The sequence below is a fragment of the Podarcis raffonei genome, chromosome 3, assembly GCF_027172205.1.
Source record: "Podarcis raffonei isolate rPodRaf1 chromosome 3, rPodRaf1.pri, whole genome shotgun sequence".
In the NCBI taxonomy this organism is placed as follows: domain Eukaryota; kingdom Metazoa; phylum Chordata; class Lepidosauria; order Squamata; family Lacertidae; genus Podarcis; species Podarcis raffonei.
Genome location: NC_070604.1, coordinates 12,453,436 through 12,475,933, shown reverse-complemented (window position 1 = coordinate 12,475,933; position 22,498 = coordinate 12,453,436). Strand labels below are relative to the sequence as shown.

Below are 22,498 nucleotides of genomic sequence, written 5' to 3'. Positions count from 1 at the left end.
TTTACAGGGGTTTTGTAGTTTTGTGAATCTGTTTTTTTTTTAGGGATGTGTTAAGGCCCTGTTTGAAAAGTTCAGAATATGCCTGGCTAGTGAAGGAAATCCATCTTTCCTCTTGAGCACTAGTTAAAAGAAGTCTTGTCAAAATCCATTTGCAGACAACAACAAAGGAATTGAATTTCCTACGCATCTCTGGGTCAGCAGTGACAGGATGTCATTTGCTGGAGTGGTCCTGGCAAACGGCTAACCCAACTGCTTGACATGCATCACCCTCAACTTCCTTTGGTGAAATCAAAAACTGAGGGATGATTGATAAGGTTGCTCTGAAAAGGGACAGGACCAAAGTGCATCTTGCGTCCTTGCCTGAGTGGTCGCCTTATTGATACACTCGAGCTCTGAACGTGAAAATCACAGTTTGAAAGCTATACAGGTACCACAGCCTCGGCGCATACTGGCGAGGACATTTGAAAAATTTGCTCTGATCTGACAGCAAAGGAAATTAAATAAGGTTAAACTGGAAAACAATGTATTTCCCCCCCAGAAACACACCAATATTAGTCACTTTGTCCTCCTTTTCCTCTAAAATGAAAACCATCTGCAGCCAAGTTGAGATTTCTAGCATATAAATCATACCGTGCCAGTTTCAAAAAAGTTAATATATGACCAAAATGAAAAAAGGAGCAATTTAGTAATCTTTTAAAACGTCGAACTGGCTGAGTCAAAGAAGCAAAAACGAAAGAAAAAAAAGAGGAGCAGTAACAACGCAGGCCTAAAACTGGAGAAGCCAAGATAATAAGGTGCTGCCTTAAAGCAATTCTTGCAAAGCTCTGGAACTGAAAACACAAACAATTTTCGTAATAATTTTTTGTCAACTGACATCTAACTAGCAGTTTTGACAGCTCTTCCTAACTGAGCACAGTTGCATAAAATCCCACCAGAAAAACATAAATCTTTCCCTTACTACTGTTTTCAGAAGAGTTCCCCTTCTCCTTGATTTGACTGGATTTCCCCCCACATTTTATCTGAAATAGGGTAAGGCATATGAGCAACTACAGTGATTAACATCTTGCCTAAATGATTGTATTTAAGGAAGAGCCATGGCAAGTTTGTTCCTGCAAATGCCACGTGCTGTTCAGTTCTTCAGGGTGGGGTGCTGCTTTGCATTGTTCCACTTCAGGCAAGTCTTCTCTTTGCACCTGGTTTTCTGAAGCTTTGGGTGTCTCCTTACTTGGTGTCTTAAAGGACATAGGGGGCAGGTGTCCAAGGCAGGAGGAATAAATGCTGCGCCACAGCCCCACAAAACAGTGCTGACCCCCAGTGGTTTTCTGAAGGCAGCAGCGACATCTTTGAAGGCACATATTGGGGTTCGGGCAGCTGCTATGATACCTACAAAGCTCTGAAGCTCTGGGATCAGCCCAATGTGAATGGCCAACCCCTACAACCAACCATCCAAGTGCTAAGGTAAACGGACCCCAGACCAATAGGTCCAGTCGAGACCGACTCTGGGGTTGCAGCGCTCATCTTGCTTTATTGGCCGAAGGAGCTGGTGTACAGCTTGTGGCCAGCATGACTAAGCCGCTTCTGGCGAACCAGAGCAGCGCACAGAAACGCCGTTTACCTTCCCGCCAGAGCGGTACCTATTTATCTACTTGCACTTTGAGGTGCTTTCAAACTGCTAGGTTGGCAGGAGGAGGGACCAAGCAACGGGAGCTCACCCCGTCATGGGGATTAATGGCTTGGAGAAACCCCAATGATTCAGATTATTAAATGACAAACTGATAATGACAAGTTGATAATCTTTGGGTTACAGAAGTGGCCATAATCCAAAAAGTATGAAGGAGACTGGGTGGAAAACAATATTGCCTTACTTCCCCTCCTCCCCATATAAAAATAATTCTGTGGTGTGCTTTGTTATGATGGCATGTCATCGAACTGAATCCTGAGGATGAAATTCCATTCGTTTCTGCAAGCAAGCTCCATTGCACGATCTTCTTTTACAACTGTCTACTGCTAGGCATCAATGTGATGCTGTTTATATAATAACTCGACTCTTCAATCTGATAAAACTAGTAGCATATGCCCTTCAGAGCCTTAAGCAACTCGGTTTGATGTACTGCAACATTCGTGGCATTTGTTTATTCCTTTATCTTGACGTGTAAGCAGCAAATGAAAGCCAGGATAGAGATTCAGGAAGTCTAGTGTTTCAAAGGTCAGGATTTTTGTAGGCTTTATTTTTACACCTAACACGGAACTGAGGCACAATACCTGGAACACCCTTTTTCTTTTAACCTCATAAGTATCTGTATAGAAACCCGACAAATCTTGTGTTTTTTAGGCAAGTGTTGTAAGAATAAATGGCCATATGCTGAATCCCTTTTGCAGGCATTAAGCTGCACATGCAATTCCAAAAAGACATAACTTATCTGAAAAACACCTAATGACAAGAAATGGCTGTGTTAATTAGCACTAAATACAACTGGGCAAAAGGAAACAGGAAAGTGGAAAGTCATTAAGACAAAAGAAGTTTATTGTAATGAGTTTATGTTATGAGTTTGTGGGTGCTAGGCACTTAATCCCCGGACCCAGCAAATGTTAAAAGCTAAAAGCTAAAGACAGGCTAGTTTCCTCAAGAGGTAATCAATCGCCTAGGAGATAAGCCATTAAGAAAACAAAGGAAAAGTAATGAGCAATTAAGAAAGCAAAGGCTCTGGGCCAGACGGCCAAATTGAGATTTCTAGCATACCATGCCAGTTTCAAAAAAGTTACCTAATATATGAGTTGCTTGGAATAGCCAATACTGACAGCGTGCCCTTTGTTGTGGTTCTGGAACACATTGAACTCCACACTCTGGAGCCAGACTTGGGGAGAAGAAGAATATTTCCTAGGCAATTTCCTTTGAAGGTAGCAAATTTGGGATGTCAACCAATAAATTGACTCACAAGCATGTTAATTTAAACTGATGTATTTTCTGAGAACAGGAGACAGCAGTAACGGAAAGCTATGCTTATGAACTACTGGGCACAAAGTGTACTGCATCAGTACAGTACCACACTTTGTGGTGTGACGGTGGCCATACAAACAGATGCAGGATAAGCAGTGGCTATCAGCAGTACAGGCAGAAGTCAACTACTGCTAGATGTGCAATGAAGCAATAAGTCAGCATTGCATGGGTCACAAAAATGTTGGAGATGGGTTACAGTGTAGGTCGGTATAACAATCACATGCTGAACAAAGGTATCTTTATCAACAAGCTGTGAAATATCCTGCAGAACCCAACATATGTTATAACGTGGATTTACATGTTCCATTTGTCTCATAATGCTGTAGCCATTTGGTGTGACTTTTATAAACAGTAGCTAAAGTGAGGAGGAATTAAAGAACCTTTTATTGAGGGTGAAAGAGGAGAGCGCAAAATATGGTCTGAAGCTCAACATCAATAAAACTGAAGATAATGGCCACTGGTCCCATCACCTCTTGGCAAATAGAAGGGGATGAAATGGAGGCAGTGAGAGATTTTACTTTCTTGGGCTCCATGATCACTGCAGATGGTGACAGCAGCCATGAAATTAAAAGACGCCAGCTTCTTGGGAGAAAAGCAGTGACAAACCTAGATAGCATCTTAAAAAGTAGAGACATCACCTTGCCAACAAACGTCCATATAGTAAAAACTTTGGTTTTCCCAGTAGTGATGTATGGAAGTGAAAGCTAGACCATAAAGAAGGCTGATCGCCAAAGAATTGATGCTTCTGAATTATGGTGCTGGAGGAGACTCTTGAGAGTCCCATGGACTGCAAGAAGTTCAAACCTCTCCATTCTTAAGGAAATCAGCCCTGAGTGCTCACTGGAAGGACAGATCGTGAAGCTGAGGCTCCAATACTTTGGCCACCTCATGAGAAGAGAAGACTCCCTGGAAAAGACCCTGATGTTGGGAAAGATGGAGGGCACAAGAAGGGGACGACAGAGGACGAGATGGTTGGACAGTGTTCTCGAAGCTACCAGCATGAGTTTGACCAAACTGTGGGAGGCAGTGGAAGACAGACGTGCCTGGCATGCTCTGGTCCATGGGGTCACGAAGAGTCAGACATGACTAAATGACTAAACAACAACAACACACATTCACAGCCATATCCCAAGCCCAGAGTTGTTCAGTGCTCATTTTGTGATGTCCAAAAGACTGCATCTTAACAAACCTGGTGCAGGTGTCCAACGGCGGCTAAGTTGCTACTTTTCAAGGGGAGTCATTTTAATACTAAATTTTGTCATGCTTTACTTTCCCTTCTTTAAATACACACACCCGCACAGCCATGGTTTTAAAAACAGTCAAATAATGACAGCTTTCCCCTATTTATAGTTATCAAATGGCATGAATGGATAAACAACATTAACTTCTATTCATTAACTTTAATCAACAAAATTCTTGGCTGTGTCAGTCAAGACAGATTTAATTAAGCAAGGGTGGCTTTAAGGTTAAATTGCAGTACTTAAACTGCTGAACAATTAATTTAGAGTTTTACCATGCAACAGGCCCTCATAGACCACTAAATTAAAAGTTGACAAAATAAGCCAGAGATTTAGGCTTAGTTCTCACTGAGCTGGCAAACTCATGCCTAGGTGCCTTCACTTCATTCTGCAGGTGGGGACAAATATGACTGAATGCTCCACCTCACCAAATAAATAAATCCATGCATACAGAAAACTAGGGTGTCAGGGGAAAGGATAGGCAAGAACTGTTCTCCCTAACGTCTATATTCAGGGAAGTTTTTTGTGAAGAGGAGTGCTCTGAGTCCCTATCTGCAATTTGGACTGATAAACCACAGATATCATTTTGCTAGCTCAGTGAGTTCTTTTAGAAACTTTTCCTCCAAAGTCTTATCTAACTACTGTGAACAGTAGCAGCGACAGAACACATTACTGCTTAACTATTTTCTGACCAAAAAAAATTCTTAATCTTTGAGAAATCTTATTGTTTATATTTCATTTTAATTTCCCGTTGAAATACTTTTAACTCCCATATGGGAAAAAATACCTTTCAATGCTCTGTGCAGTCTAGTCTGATGTGAGAGAAAGCTTTTCACAGAAAGCTAAAAATGAAAGAACTGTACAGTGGTGCCTCGCAAGACGAAAAGAATCCGTTCCGCGATTCTCTTCGTCTAGCGTTTTTTCGTCTTGCGAAGCAACCCTATTAGCGGCTTAGCGCTTTTGCGGTTTAGCGGCTATTAAAGGCTTAGCGGCTTAGCTGCTAAAAGGCTATTAGCGGCTTAGCGGCTTAGAAAAAGGGGGGGGAAGCGAAAAAAAATTCGCAAGACTTGCAGGACGTTTTCGTCTTGCGACGCAAGCCCATAGGGAAAATCGTCTTGCGAAGCAACTCAAAAATGGAAAACCCTTTAGTCTAGCGGGTTTTCCGTCTTGTGAGGCATTCGTCTTGCGGGGCACCACTGTACCAGTTAACGGGACTCTGTTTTACCATGGGCTATTTCTGAATCCACACATTTCCTCCAATAACAACTACCAAACCACCATTCCCCGAGGTTCACATCCCACCATGGATTCTCCTGCACAGAAACTGGTTCCTACATATGCATTAAATTTGCTGAAGTCAGATGCTTGCAAACTACCAGGAGAATGCAAACAATACTACTAGGCTACTGACTAGGTGAGAAGCATCCTTCATCAAGCAATAAACATTTACTGACAGGGATGTCATTCTCTGCTTCCCAGCTGCATGTGGATATCTACAGTTGACAATTTTCAAAGCCCAGCAAACCTTGCTTCCTGATCAAGGCGCAGCGCTCAAATTTTACAGCCAGCCACCTGGTGCTAATGGCCTTTTGCACTATCCCTCGAGGTGACAAGCAGAGACAGTATCTCAGCTGCTGCCAGCCAGTTCCATAAAGAAAATCTTGTCTTGGCCTACTGACCTCAGACGAATGTGATCGTCTGCTTATGGAATAAACTGACTTTCTATGTGAAATGAAGGGACCAGCCAGGCTGTTTGATGTAAACACAGTTCACTTGGTTGGCTTCCAGTTATGCTCCCTCCCCATCCCCCCGAAGTTTAATTTGCTTCACTTCTATTTTATTTCCACCAGTGCCTCCTAACCGGATGGTGTTTTGCTGACTGCTGTTAAACTGGCTCTCTAGCACTGAGATGCCTTCAGAAGTAGTCCACAATGAGAGCTACTTTTTGTCTGAATGCTGACCTAATTATGCTGATTGCTGTGCTATTTTCCTGCTGGGATGCCTTTGGCAGCAATCGATGTGAGCGTTGATCTTCTGGCTGTGGCATAGCAGGCACCTTCAGACTGGTACTATTAATAGTGCACTTGGAAGCAGCAAAACACACTTTAAAAGGATGTGTTTTGGGGTGTTCTTAGGAGCTCCAGTTCAGATTGCTGAAAACTTGGGGAAGCCCAATGCTGATATGCAACTGCTGGGGGGAAATGTAAAAGGGCAGGGGGAATGTGCGGGAGATGGGGAACTAAATATATTGCCTATTTGCTGGGGGTCCCCATGTTGTCGTCGTCCCCTCCCCCTGAGCTTTTGGTGGGTCATATGCAACCCTCCTTTAGATCTTCTTGCTGAATGCGAGAACGTTGGCGGGTGAGGCAAGCCCATGTGGTCCTGCACCTCTACATAGCTGTCAACTTACAGATTTGAAAATAAGGGACCAGCAGCCTCGAAAATAAGGGATCAACAGTCAAAATAAGGGATTTTCCCAGCACAGGTATGTTTGACTTCTGAGCCCCTCCAAGCCAAAGGCAGAAAGCCCAGCCAGCAGCCAAACGAAGCCTCAAGCTGTGGTTCCCATAGTGCAGCAACCTGGCAAAGGGGATGCAGCAAGGAAAACCACCATCACCTCTCCACTGGGAAGCGCTGAGCAAAGGCGAGTCCCCAGGCAACGCGGCCGATTTGATCGGCACAAGGCATGCAAGCTCCACCCCCCCAGTTGTTCTTAGACTCCTTATTGGGTGAGCAATGCAGCCAAGCAACACAGTTGGAGCCTCCCTCCTCCCCGGCCGGCAGGGAGGGAGAGGAGCTGCTTCCTTTGAAACCCGGGAAATTTAAGGGACAGCAGCGGGGCATGGCACTGGGATAAGGGACTGTCCCGCCATATAAGGGACGCTTGACAGCTATGCACCTCTACCATGGATAGACATTTATACTGCTGAGAGAGGACTGTACAGTACGCTATTCTAGGTTGCATCAACAGAAGTATAGGGTTCAGATCAAGGGAAGTAATAGTACCACTGTATTCTGCCTTGGTCAGACCACTCCTGGAATACTGTGTCCAATGCTGGGCACCACAATTTATGAAGGATGTTGACAAGCTAGAATGTGTGCAGAGGAGGGCAACCAAGATGATCAAGGGTCTGGAAACTAAGCCTGATTGAGGAGCTGGGCATTTTTAGCCTGGAAAAGAGGAGACTGAGAGGAGATATGATAGCCATCTTCAAATATCTCAAAGGCTGTCACATGGAAGAGGGAGAAAGCTTGTTTTCTCCTGCTCTGGAAGGTAGAACTTGAACCAATGGCTTCAAGTTACAAGAAAGGAGATTCCGACTAAACATTCGGAAAAAACTTTCTGACACTAAGACCTGTTTGACAGCGGAACAGACTCCCATGAGACGTGGTGGACTCTCCTTTCTTGGAGGTTTTTAAACAGAGGTTGGATGGTCATCTGTCATGGATGCTTTAGCTGAGATTCCTCCATTGCTGTGGGTTGGACTAGATGACCCTCAGGACTCTTCCAACTCTAAGATTCTATGAGAATTTTGTTTTCTTTACTCTGAGATACAGTAGTTAATAGTTAATGCCTGTCCCATGCATGAATAGTCAATGCATTAAAGGGAAGTACATATAGTAATATTCTCTGTGTGTGTGTTTGTGTGTGTAATGCTGGTATTGAGGCCACAGAATCTGCATCTGGTCACACTTTTATAATGAGAATTCTGGAGAACTTGAAATTTTGCATACTGTTTTGTGATATTTTGGTGGTCTAATAAAACTACTGCCCTTATACATATTTTGGTGGGGCGTTCTTATGGGTCTATATAGCTCTCTTTACTTTTGATGTGAGCCAAAACAGCAAGTTAATAATTCAGAATCAAAAAGATCTATAAAATCTTCCCTCTGTTCTAAATACTCATCTCGTTCCCAACCTCTTAGCCCTCTAATGAACATATTTCCTACAACTCCTACGATGCTTCTTTACAAGATCATAAGAATATTTCTGATCTATGTGCCACATTACTTTATGATATACTGTTGCCATCTTCCATGCCAAATGAAGCAGCCGCAATTGCCCATTTACCAATGGGCTATTTAATTTCTACCACATGGAAATGGTTCCTATTGGTCAAGCAGACAGAACCGTGTAAATATATCTAAAGGAAGTAGTTTTAAAAAAATAAAATTCTATTACCTCTAAGTGATTCCGACGCTCTGCGATGACTCGTTCATCTTTGTTTCCAAAGAGCTTCTTGGGAGGAAATTCTAACATAGCCAGCTGCAGGACGCAACAGAGAATGAATCAACTGAGAAATGTTCTTAGCAACTATGAAATAAGATATAGAGGGGAAAGGATGTACATGGGTAGCTTGCTTGTATAGCATTAATGGCAACAGCATTCTCAAACTCATTTTTAATATACAGTGGTACCTCGGGTTACATATGCTTCAGGTTACAGACTCCGCTAACCCAGAAATAGTGCTTCAGGTTAAGAACTTTGCTTCAGGGTGAGAACAGAAATCATGCTCTGGCAGCACGGCAGCAGCAGGAGGCCCCATTAGCTAAAGTGGTGCTTCAGGTTAAGAACAGTTTCAGGTTAAGTATGAACCTCTGGAACAAATTAAGTACTTAACCCGAGGTACCACTGTAATTGTGGGCAGGACAAGCCTATGTCAGTCAAACTATCACAGAGTCTTGTGCCAAAGGGGTTGCAGCACTCATCTCGCTTTCAGGCCAAGGGAGCTGGTGTTTGTCCACAGACAGCTTTCCAGGTCATGTGACCAGCATGACTAAATCGCTTCTGGCGCAACGGAACACCGTGATGGAAAACAGAGCGCATGGAAACGCTGTTTACCTTCCCGCCGCAGCGGTACCTACTTACTGTATTTTTCTGTGTGTAAGACGCCGCCATGTATAAGACGACCCCTATTTTTTTAAACCCAAAATTAAGAAATTAAATTGTTTAGCTTTTTTGGAGGGGGTGGGGGAGGTCACTTCCGCCAATCGCTCATCCGCCTGCCCGCCACTTTCGACTGCTTGCTTGGAAGCTGTTTTGAGGCTATGACAAAGTGGCTTAGAATTCTAGGCAGTTCTAAAAAATTGTCTCCAAAGAATGGAAGAAGGATTGTTAGGCATATCGGGTCGGATTCAACTAACTGGTCCCGCTAGCAGAAGCCCATGCAAGGGTTTACACAAGCGCAACATTACTTCTCCCCCCATGACCCTCATTGGCTCGGGTATGTGTGGTAGACCCCCCAAAACAGCACACAGGGGGAGGGGAAGCGAGGTCGCTCCATTGGGTTTAGGATGATGAAACATTTGTAACGTTGAATTCCTTCTCCTCATTGCTTTTTGCATTTTAAGGCCTTACTGCTGAATTCATTTACTTAAGTGTAAGTCCCACTGAACCAGGTATGTCTGGCATATTATTGCACTACAAATGTTTTACAAAAGAACTAAGAGGTCATGTGTATACTAGATTACAACCTATGGTTATAACCTAAACCTAGATTATAACCATAGGTTATATAACCATAGGTTATAATCTAGCATATAAGTATATATCTAGTATAGCGGGACCAGTTAGTTGAATCCGACCCGATATGCCTAACAATCCTTCTTCCATTCTTTGGAGACAATTTTTTAGAACTGCCTAGAATTCTAAGCCACTTTGTCATAGCCTCAAAACAGCTTCCAAGCAAGCAAGCAAGCAAGCAAAACGGTATTTAAGATAGCAGGGGGAATGCAACAAAAAACCCCCACCCCAAAGCAGTTTTTACTAACTCAGGCTTTGTTCGTGCCACCCAGAGCCACAGCAGTTAGCTGAAATAGGTGTTCCTTGCAGCCTTTCTCCAGAGGCAGCTACCAAGTTCGGTTTTAGAACTCCGCAGGAAGATTGTTCACAGCCTCTGGCAATTATGATAAAGGCTTTGCTTCTCCTTGCACTGATGAAAGGTGAAGCAGGGCTCCATTTGAGGAATGTAATTATGATAGCAGCCAAAATAGGCAGAGGTGGTTTCTACGATGTGTTGATTCTATGCTTTGAAGGGCTTTAAAAGTCAGCATCTTGAACCGGAAGTGCCTTGGCAGTCAGCATAGATAGACGTACCACAGATTGTATTCAGGAGGCAGGGGCACAATGTGGAGCAGCTGATGTCTCCAGTTCATCACACAGAACACATGTATTATAAGACACACACACACATCTATCTATCATCTGTCTATCTATCTATCTATCTATCTATCTATCTATCATCTATCTATTTATCATCTATCTATCTATCTATCTATCTATCTATCTATCTATCTATCTATCTATCTATCCCCCTCAGGTATGATGATGGAAGAAAGGTGGGATATAAATGCAACTATAAATAAATGAAATAATAAAAAAGCAGTGCCAGTTTTTTTCATTTTCAAAGTAAAAGAAAGTCTGTTTTAGTGCCCCCAATACAGATTGGGGGGGGTGAGAGGGGGAACTTTTAAAGAAAAGAGAAGCAGAGTATGAGCAGAAATAATTTTTAATGTTTCATTATTACTTTATTTTTGTGCATTAGCCTTTCAAATCTATAGGGAGAAATATTAAAATAATGTCACTTTAAGCATTAAAGTATTTAACATTTTCAGGCCTAGATTTTCTCAGTTTTTCAAGGGCTATGTCTGACTTCTGATCCTTTGTCCTGGTTTTCTATGTCTGATTCGAGAAAAATCAGAAGTGGTCTCTTTCTGTAGATAGTCAGGGGCTGCTTCACTTACTTTTGAGCTTATAATGAAAAGGGGGGGAAAGTGTCCTAGTTTAAAGTTTTTGAAGTTTAAACAAGTAACTCAAGCCTCAGCTTCTAGAGAAGTCCTGAAACTCCTCGAGTAAAGGAACTGGACAAAAAAAAAAAAAGTTCTTAAGTTGGAAGTAGCACTATATATTTGGAAATTTGACAACTCTTATCTTTCTTGCCTTGGAAGATTTCTCCAGTAACTTATTTGAGGATAAAACAGCTTTTGCCTACATTTCTACAGCGCTTTCAAGAGGCATGGTAAGAAAGGCAAAACTGCCTTATAGCTTACAGCTTCTTACAGCAAGCAGCTCTAAAACAGGTCAGAAGGGGAAATATAATTTGAACAAACATTTGATTAAAAAAGCCAATTAAGGCGAAGTAAAACCTTTTTCAAACTTTTTTCAAGGGAGAAGAGTATCACCTATTTCAGGTCAGGTCATATTTCTGAAACACAACAGTTCAATCAAATAAAGGGTTTCTTTCGTTCGTTTGCCGTCCTTGGTTCTGTTTGAAGAACACCAAATCTTATGGCCTAGGTCCCTGAACCGCTTGTACTGTCTTGGCAGGTCACAGTGATGGGATGCAGGGCTTCCTATTGTCACATCTGCAATTTACGGAAGTAAGTGCATGACTGGCTATGACCTACCGAATGGAAACTGATCTCTTTCTTCTTGCAAACCCCCAAAAGTAGGGGTGCTCTTTTTTATATTGGGAATTGTTCTGTTAAATTCCATTTCCTGATGGCATCATGCTTAATACCTGGTCTATAAATTATGGTACAATATTTTCATCATAGGCTAAGTAGACATTAATTAAACTAAAAATGACAGCATGGCTTGATTTCCGTAGCCAGAAAAAAATGAGCAGAATCCCACCCACTTCCACATAGACTTGTAGAGGAGATCTAGACACCATGGTTTATTGCATTATTATTTTAACATCGGTCTGCCCGATGTTATTAAGGAAACAAATTAAATTCTGCAGAAAATTTTTATCCAGATTAGGGACATCTTTCATTCCCAAAAGCAATTTTTGGGGGGCCTAGCTGGATATAGCAGTAAACACTGGTAGTATCATGGATGATAGGTAACATCATTTGATAAACGACTTCACCGTTGTGTTCATTATAAGTAGTCTAGGGTAGTGTTCATACGCAGAATTCTAATAAAAAGTGAGTGGAGTGCAATTTAGAAGTTCATGCAAACCTTTTATAGTGCTATAAACACTATGGAGCCTTAACTGGATTTTAAATTGCTTACAAAAAAAATCAGAACTAGTAAAGCCACAGGCTATTTACAGAAATAAATTTACCATAGAACCAAGTTTATTCCCTCAAGTCATACAGTCATACTAGTTTTATCCTTGTGTGTTCACTGCCCCAGCCCTTTTTACTTTTTGCTTCATGATAAAGTAAAGGTAAAGGTAAAGGTAAAGGTAAAGGTAAAGGTAAAGGACCCCTGGACAGTTAAGTCCAGTCAAAGGCGACTATAGGGTTGCAGCGCTCATCTCGCTTTCAGGCCAAGGGAGCCGGCGTTTGACCACAAACAGCTTTCCGGGTCATGTGGCCAGCATGACTAAACCGCTTCTGGTGCAACTTGAACACCGTGATGGAAAACAGAGCGCACGGAAACACCGTTTACCTTCCCGCCGCAGCGGTACCTATTTACTATATTTTTCCATGTGTAAGTCGCCGCCATGTATAAGACGACCCCTATTTTTTTAAACCCCAAATTAAGAAATTAAATTGTTTAGCTTTTTTGGGGGGGTGGGGGAGGTCACTTCTACCAATTGCTCACCCGCCTGCCCGCAACTTTCAACTGCACACCTTGCTGCACCCGCCAATTGTCTTCCAGCTCGCCGCCACCAACAGTCCACCCACCCACTTGCAACAGCTGCCAATCGCCTGCCCAATTGCCACAGCCACAGCCCATCGCCAACAGGCCTTGCCGCAGCCACCAATCACCTGCCCAATCGCCGCTGCCAATCTCCTGCTTGCTGCTGCCATTAATCAGATGTCCCCCCCTCTGCATTTACTGTCCGTGTATAAGACGACACCCAATTTTTGCCTATTTTTTAATAGCAAAAAGGATCGCCTTATACACAGAAAAATACAGTATCTACTTGCACTGGCGTGCTTTCAAACTGCAAGGTTGGCAGGAGCTGGGACAGAGCAACGGGAGCTCACCCTACTGTGCGGATTCGAACCGCTGACCTTCCAATCAGCAAGTCCAAGAGGCTCAGTGGTTTAGACCACAGCGCCACCCACTCTTTTTACTTTGCTTCAGGATATGCTCAGCTATATCCACTGGATTTCAAAATATGCTATGCTAATACATATATATTAGGTATATTCAAATTTATGTAAGAGTCCCACGGATCCAAAGAGTGCAAGCCAGGGATCCGTAAAAGCTTTCCTGGATCTAACCCATAGTCTTTATAGTCAGCATCTTCTTCTCACAGATGCCAACCAGATGATACCTGTAGGGAAGTCCAGAAGCAGAACATGGGCACAAATGCCCTCTCCTACTCATGAACTCCAGCAGAAGGTATTTAGGTACACTGCTTTCAATGTTGGAGGTAATCTGGCCACCATGACTTGTAGACATTGGCGGCCTTTCCTTTTAATCTTTTAAAAGCTGTCCAAGTTGGTGGCCATCAACACATCTTGTGGCAACAAGATTCCATAGCTCAGCTATATACTGTGTACTACTTTGACTCTTCCCAACATCTGGTTCCTCTGTTCTCTAGAACTGAACATAGCTTTTCTATATGTGGCCAATTTTTTTAGAATCTTTCCTAGATAATGATAAATTTCTCTTTCCAAATACTCATCCAGCATAGTAATGAACTACCGTATTTTTCGCTCTATTAGACGCACCAGACAATTGGATGCACCTAGTTTTTAGGGGAGGAAAACAAGAAATAAGAAAGGAACGCAAAGCATCCTGAGCTAAGAGGGAGCGCTCCTCCATCTTCGCTCAGGAGGCTTTGCGGGGCTATCCCTGAAGCCAGGAGAGCAAGCGGGATCGGTGCGCAGCCCTTCTCCCTCCTCGGGAAAAGCCTCCAAGAGCCGCACACGTGCTCCACACGGCACTTTAAAGGGAGCGCTGACAGAGCCTCCCGTCTGCATTCGCTCCATAAGACGCACACACATTTCCCCTTACTTTTTAGCAGGGGAAAGTGCGTCTTACAGAGCGAAAAATATGGTAACTACTACAATCTGAATATATATCTAATATATCTATAATGACGATCATCTGTTTTGCTTTGTTTTTTCAACGTAACTTCCAGCTGTTCACTGAGGGCCAGAGAACACAGTACATTACACATACACTTTTTTAAAAGCATGTGTACAACAGGCTACTGCTCAACTTCCTGCTGGGTTTTTTTGTTTTTTGTTTTACTTCAAGTGCAATATTATTATTTGTTTATGTGCCTCTTCTCTCAATTTGACTGACATCCGATGCCCTTTTAAAATGTGGCAGTTTTTTGAAGTTGTTTTTATTTTGATTATATATATTATGGTTTTATATTCTGATTTTGTTCTGTGAACCGCCCTGAGACCTTCAGGTATAGGGCGGTATATAAATTCAATAAACAAACAAACAAAACAAATAATACTGTCGTTTTTTCTTTTTTGCAAAAGCTGTTGCCGGCACTCCAATCAGAACTGGAACAGCAGATCAGCAAATAGCTTCTCTGGAGTTTAGGAGTTATACCTCCCTCCTGCCACGCTCTAATGTGGGTCAAATTCCTCCCATCCCTGCAGCAAGGGAATGCTTAATTTTATCTGGATTGTACTATTTATCTGAGCAAAATAATAGAGAATTTTGGGGGGGGGGCTGAAACCTTCCCAAATTTTTACACTTAACCTAATTTATGCTGAACTCTATTTAGTTCAAATTGCACTAATCAACTGCACTACACAAACAGTTTTCAGGGATGCCAACTGAAGAGGACAGTTGAGCATTTACATGCAACAGCGCAGGTTATATTTTCCATTTACAATGGAAATGCTGCAATTATTTTACGCTATTGGTTTTTAAGTACCAATAAAGATGCAAACAAATGCAGAAGTAAGAAAATAAATAAATAATCTTCATAAAGCCTGGAATAGTTCTTTTGTGACCTAACACCTTGAACACAGTTGTAGTAGCATTCCCGCCCCCCCTTTAATGCTCCAAGGAGTGTTTTAAAAGCAAAACAATTTTAAGCAGGGACCAATAGGGGACGATAGAGGACGAGATGGTTGGATAGTGTTCTCGAAGCTACCAGCGTGAGTTTGACCAAGCTGCGGGAGGCAGTGGAAGACAGAAGTGCCTGGCGTGCTCTGGTCCATGGGGTCACGAAGAGTCGGACCCGACTAAATGACTAAACAACAACAATACTGGCACTCCTCATACCTTAAAACATTTGCTTGCGGCTCAGTTTGTAAAGCATGAGACTCCTAATCTCGGAGTTGTGGGTTTGAGCCCCACATTGGGCAAAATATTCAGGGGGGTTGGACTAAATGATCCTCGTGTTCCCTTCCAACTCTACGGTATTCTATGATTTTATAAATGTGATTATCAAAGGAGAACAGGCAAGAATTATAAATTATTGTAAGGCTATGCTCGCACAATCCTTTGCTTTTTAGTCGGCTTCCCCCACTAAACTGATAAGAATGTATTGACTAGGTTCTGACTGGTGTGATCATTATGTATTCCAGTCACAGTCCTGAAATTGACAGGGTCTTGCATTCTGGCTTCTATGTGAAACAAAAATCTCCATAACCACATTAGCAGGCCCCTCCAAAGATGATTTTACAGTCCCCTCTAAAGACGATTTTCTCACTGCACAGAAGCTCAGCTGGGTAACATCTGGCAGCATTTATGAAACCTTCTTGTCTTATGAGACCAAACAGTGCTGTAAATTTCAGCCACCATTGCCTCTGAGAAATGCTAATAATGAAAACTCATCAAAGGATAGCAATAATTCTTAGGGTTGATGAGATGGATGTGTTTCTGACTTCTCAGAATTAATAGCAGGCCCCAGGGTCTAAAAGAACAGCTGTCACATAGAAATATACCTGCAGACAAACAAACAACCTCCCTTTAAGTTAAATCTGGTATGAGTAGTAGCAGCAGATCTTCAGAAAGGGAAAAGGGAGGGGAGTGCAATTTCTGCTTTACTCCAAAGCATTTTTAATGGTATCTAAGTTTAAAAATCTATACTGTGTTTATACAAATTGCACAAAGAGCTGATTAACCAAAAATATAACAAGCCAATTTCAGATAAGCCTAAGGTCTTCCGCCATGAGTATCTCTTTGCTCTTTTTAGAGCTCAAATCACCAATATTGGCAATACACCCCAAAACCAGGGAAATATTGTCAAGAAGGAGATCTTCAACATCAGGAACTGAGAGACAAGCAGCAAAGGCAAGAAATAAATCTGTACCAGCTGGAATTTTATTGTTATTATTATTACTATTTAATTTATTAGTCACTTCCCTGACATAGATGTTAAGCAGCATGAGAGATAAAATTGAACTGAAGGCTCCATGGGGCCAAACATCAGTCCCCAAGCACCACCTCATGAAAACAATATCCAAGGAGACCTGGAAACACGACCGAGTGATGCCACTCCCCAGGTGCCCCCATCCTGTTTTGCCACTTGTGGAGAAATGGAAAGTGACTTCCTGCCTCGCCGCATGGGTATTGGTGCTGATTTCAGGCAAGATCTCTCATGCTCTGCAAGATCTCGCATGATCTTGCCAAGATCTTGTTGGAAATTGGTACCACTTCTCTGCCCCAAGATGGTGGCTTCACCCTACGCAATGGCTGGGCTGACTCTGCCACCCACCTGACTCTCCAGAAAAATGCCACAGTCGTGGTATTGAAAGCCACTGAGAGATCAGGGCTAAAAGGGACATGCTTCTCCAGATTCTCTCCTGACAGAGAACTTCTTACAGAGCAACTAAGGCAGTTTCCATACCCAAGCCGGACCTGAACCCAGCTTGAAATGGATCTAGAAAATTTGTTTCAGCCTGGATTTCTGGACCACTCATTCAAGGACCTTGCTCCAGAAGGAGGGAGTTGGTGACCAATCAGTAATGGCTTCGATTTTCTAGATCCAGTGAGGGTTTCTTAAGGAAGAGGAGGAGGCTTGGTAAATATACACTATGTACAGCCCTGTAAATAAATAGAATAAAATAACCGAGCGTACTCAGCTATTAATTGGTGGAATTCATTAACCGAATTATATTTATAAGCTCTTTGCTACTGTATGGAAATATAAATAACAAACCACAACAGAATGACTCAGTGTGTATCCTTAGGGTCAACAAAAAGCTTAATTTCCTCCCCCCCCCACATCCTCCATTTTATCCATTTCTATTTGCAGCCCACTTTTCCTCAAGTGTTGATTCTATGCAGTCAACATGCACATTGCTTCTTTATAGAATTAGGACCGTGTTGTGAAGCGCCATTTTAATCTAACATGCTACAAGGTCAGGAAATAATGAGTCTCTAAATGCCAGCAGACATTTAGGCATGATTTAATACCAAATGCATAATTAATACCCAATGTTTAGTGTTTGACACCACCAACATATTAGTCTCGAAGTGAGCACGTCCAACATTTTGACTGGATGCATTCATGTGGTCATCAACAACAACTTGTTTATCTGACTCGACAAAATAATATGCTGCAAAATTTCAAAACTGTAAGATGACAGCATTTCTCTTTTAATAAACTGTTGGAATTTTACCTCCCATGATAAATCAATATTTCAATACACTTCTTTTGGAAAAGTGGTGGCGGAAACATGAAATGCATCTTCAGATTAAGAATACAGAGGCAGTAGCCCAGAACTGAACAGCTAATGAGCTATAAAGTTCACCTCTACAGGACATTGCATAAATTAAGCAAGCATGCATTTCTCTATGTACAATAAATATAAATCTGGAGTTAGAAGATTGTGAAAGAGAGCCCTGCTAAAATAATGAGCACACAGGATTTGGGATTCTGCCCCCGCCCCTTTTGACATTAGATATTTGAATTTATGGTAAAAACCTCAGCGCCTAGGGCTTGCAGATCGAAAGGTCGGCGGTTCAAATCCCCGCGGCGGGGTGCGCTCCCGTTGCTCGGTCCCAGCGCCTGCCAACCTAGCAGTTCGAAAGCACCCCCAGGTGCAAGTAGATAAATAGGGACCGCTTTCTAGCGGGAAGGTAAACGGCGTTTCCGTGTGCGGCTCTGGCTCGCCAGAGCAGCAATGTCACGCTGGCCACGTGACCCGGAAGTGTCTCCGGACAGCGCTGGCCCCCGGCCTCTTGAGTGAGATGGGCGCACAACCCCAGAGTCTGGCAAGACTGGCCCGTACGGGCAAGGGTACCTTTACCTTTACCTTAACCATTCTTCTACTTAAATAGCAAGAGTGCTATTTTAAAGCTCACCCAAAACCTCTGTAATCATGGGGTTGGATCAAAAAGTAAGGGCACATACAGAAGCATACCATTTCACAGAGACATCTAAACTGCATTATATTTATTTACACATATATTGCTCGGTCCCAGCGCCTGCCAACCTAGCAGTTCAAAAGCACCCCCGGGTACAAGTAGATAAATAGGGACCGCTTACTAGCGGGAAGGTAAACGGCGTTCCGTGTGCTGCGCTGGCTCGCCAGATGCAGCTTGTCACGCTGGCCACTTGACCCGGAAGTGTCTGCGGACAGCGCTGGCCCCCCGGCCTATAGAGTGAGATGGGCGCACAACCCTAGAGTCTGGCAAGACTGGTCCGTAAGGGCAGGGGTACCTTTACCTTTACCTTTATATGCAAATACAATAAGCCTGCAACTTATGTTGGGGCTACGATCTGGGGAACGTGCCTAAAGCCAAAATTCATATAGTCAAAGCACACTGGGTTCAGTGACAGGTGGGAATGCCAAAGTCTTTTTTCCTGGACACCTTCCCCACTTTTCCATTTCTTTTTTCTTTTTTTGCCAAGCGTGTAAAGCTGAATGCACACAAGTTACCGTATTTTTCGCACCATAGGACGCTCCGTCCCATAGGATGCACCTAGTTTTTTGGGGGGGAAATAAAGGGAAAAAAATTCCCTTTATTTCCCCCCCAAAAGCAGGTCAGGGAAACCGAACCAGGTCGAGGAACAGCGGGATGGTGGCGCTGCGCCTCCCTGCTGTCCCCCGAGCTTGTGGGGCTGGCTGATGTCTGCCTGGCGCGCGGGGTGCTCTGCTTCAGCGGGCCCCACCCGCCAGGCAGCAGGCTGCTATCCGCAGCGTGGGGAGCCCTGCGGGGAACTCCTGCAGGGCTCCCCACGCTGCAGATGTCTGCCCGGCGCGAGGGGCGCTCTGATTCAGGGCGCCCCACCCGCCAGGCAGCAGGCTGCTATCCGCAGCGTGGGGAGCCCTGTGGGGAACTCCTGCAGGGCTCCGCACGCTGCGGATGTCTGCCCGGCGCGAGGGGCGCTCTGCTTTAGGGCGCTACTCGCGCCGGGCGGCAGGCTGCTATCCGCAGCGTGGGGAGCCCTGCGGGGAACTCCTGCAAGGCTCCCCATGCTGCGGACGTGTTCCCGAAGCGCCGGGCGCTCTGCTTTCAGGGCGCCCGACGCTCCGGGAAGCAGGCTGCTATCCGCAGCCTAGACAGCCCTGCGGGACCTCCCGCAGGGCTGCCTAGGCTGCGGATGAGTTCCCGAAGCGCCGGGCGCTCTGCTTTCAGGGCGCCCAACGCTCCGGGAAGCAGGCTACTATCCGCAGCCTAGACACGCTAGCGGAGCGCTGCGCTAATCCCGAAGCTTGGGGCGTGCGGAGCTAAGCGCGCCCCAAGCTTCTGGGTGCCGGCAAGGTCTCCGCTAGCTGTGGGAGAGCCGCGCGGCTCTCCCATGGCTAGCAGAGCGCTGCGCTAATCCCGAAGCTTGGGGCGTGCGGAGCTCAGCACGCCCCAAGCTTCTGGGTGCCGGCAAGGTCTCCGCTAGACAGCTAGCGGAGACCTTGCCGGCACCCAGAAGCTTGGGGCGCGCTGAGCTCCGCACGCCCCAAGCTTCAGGATTAATGCAGCACTCCGCTAGCCGTGGGAGAGCTGGGTCTCCCACGGCTAGCGGATAGCTTCCTGAAGCCTGGAGAGCGAGAGGGGTCGGTGCGCACCGACCCCTCTCGCTCTCCAGGCTTCAGCGAAAGCCTGCATTCGCTCCATAGGACGCACACACATTTTCCCTTGCTTTTTAGGAGGGAAAAAGTGCGTCCTATGGTGCGAAAAATACGGTAAATGCTCATACGTTGCAGGCTTATTGTATGCATTTTTAAACTACTAGGTACTTCTATACCATAAACCAGGGATTCCGAAAATTGTCAGTGCCCAGGAACACAACAACAGAAACACGGGAGCTTCTACAATGAAGCATATATAGAAACTGAATTTAAGTACAGTGGCACTTCAGTTTTTAAGCATCTCAGAAGCCGAACGTTTCGGTTTTCGAATGCCGAAAACCTGGAAGTACTTGCTTCCATTTTCGAACACGCTTCAGAAGTCGAACAGCATCTGCTGCGTGTTTTTCTTTTATTTCCATTGACTTTGCCGACCACCCTTTATGCCTCAGTTTTTGAACATTTTCGAAGTCGAACAGTCTTCCGGAATGGATTACGTTTGACAACTGAGGTACCACTGTACTGTTAAATTAGCACATTTCCCTTTAAGATCTGCTTCTGTTAACTAATTTAACTACAAATACTCAAAAAGACACCTCAGTCAATTACAGTATTAAAACACTGTTGGCGGGGTGTGTGTGTCATTTTGTAGTGAAGAGAGAATGTGCTTTCTGTTATAACTTTAGATCATCCAGAGCAGAAGACATTTGTGAACTTCCGTGGTGAATGTGCACAACTGATTTATAAACCAATACTAGAAGAGGCAGACAGTTGAATACAGCATCATGCAGTAATCCTCTAATACTCTGAAGTTCACTTCACTAGAGTTATGAATAAAATGTCCAAAGAAAGATTACCTCCAAGCAACTATTGTTCTTAATGGATAATACACCTGTCCTGAAAAAGAGGACGTAACTGCATCATTGTGGCCTTTTTCACTCTTGAGCTCTACAATGATCATCTGGAGGCAGCCATCCTTTCCCCTTTAAGATTCTCACACTGACTGGGGAAAGCTACTATCATATTGTATGACCTGCACTGATCTCCCCAAGTTTTCCCTCAGCTACTAGGAAACCAACAGAAGCTGTGGAATAAAGAGGATTACAGGCACTTTATGATCCACTGCTTGGTTTTTCTTCTGCACTTTTTTTCCTTTTTAACCGAGGATGTTTCTAAATCCTTATTTTATGTTGCAAATCTTCGTATTTATATATTAAATGCATGTTTCCAGAAAATTACATAGAATTTTTCACAATTAAAAACTACAACAGAATGCTGGGAAAATACAAGAAAAACGGTAAAAAGGTAATGCAGAGAAAGATTCAGTATGTTCATGAATTCCTCTACACTCAAAAATTTTGGAAGGAACCAACACCCCAAATATCTATTTTGAACTTTTGTTTCAGTGATATTATAAGAAACAACAAAATCCTTCTGTAATTTTGGTGGGCTTCATAGTGAAACACACACACACACACACACACACACACACACACAGCCTTGTAAATGATAGCACAAAAATCCTTCCAGTGCTTTCTCTGACAAAAGAAGGAAAAGTAACAACACATAAGTAAAAGACTGAATCACGGTAGTAGAGAGATCCTGAAAGGATCATTTGTAGTGGAAATACAATAAATTGTGCGTTCCTGCAGCAGAAAAGGCAAGATGAATGCAAATGTAGATATAATTTAATTAGAAACTTACCTCTGGGTATTTTAATTTTAATGTTTGATGCATTTCCCTAAACCGACTGTATCGCCTGAATACTGTCCACGTCTCATCTAGGACTGATATCTGTTATGCAGCGGTGAAAAAGAAAATAGCAAAATTAAGATGAATGAAGCATATATAGGAACACAGATACTATGGCTCCCTGCAATGGACAATTTTCTCCCATCAAACTATTATTATCGGGACTGGCTCATCTTGTACATGGGGAATAAATGCATTCATTGATACAGGATTTGCAAGAGAACCACATCCGCACAATTGACTCAGTGGGCAAACTGACAACAGAACGCAGAGCTGATTTTATAATAGTAAAATCCATAGAGAGTGCCCGTGGTTTTAAGTTTCCTATAATAAATTCATCCAGCTTAGATTCTTCGTGAATCCCTGTAGTTCTCACTCCTCCCACTCTAACACACACACCTTTCATTTTAAAAAGAAGTTAAACTTCTTACCTTTATTTCATATTCACAGTGCTCATCCATCCCTTGTCCACAAAGGACATAGCGTGGAATACTAATTTTAACTGGATTCTTTAGGTCATCTGGGTTTGTTTTAACAGAGCGACAGATCATTCGCTATCAAATGAATATCAAACAGGAAGAACAAATTAAAACCTGCATCACTTCATGAACAA

General features: G+C 43.5%; 1 protein-coding gene across 4 annotated transcripts in view; it reads right to left on the bottom strand.

Annotated features, from left to right (window-relative positions):
* KIF16B (kinesin family member 16B) overlaps positions 1-22,498 on the bottom strand; it is a 114,155-nt gene that overhangs the window by 13,132 nt on the left and 78,525 nt on the right. For 2 of the 4 annotated variants that reach the window (XM_053380582.1, XM_053380583.1), the window contains 3 exons: positions 22,317-22,439; positions 21,838-21,927; positions 8,420-8,503 (listed from right to left, as the gene is read on the bottom strand). In XM_053380582.1, coding sequence (XP_053236557.1) covers positions 8,420-8,503; positions 21,838-21,927; positions 22,317-22,439 — 297 coding nt within the window. Of the gene's footprint in view, positions 1-958; positions 1,020-8,419; positions 8,504-21,837; positions 21,928-22,316; positions 22,440-22,498 lie in introns of all 4 variants that reach the window. The other 2 variants (XM_053380581.1, XM_053380584.1) reach the window with 2 other exon arrangements.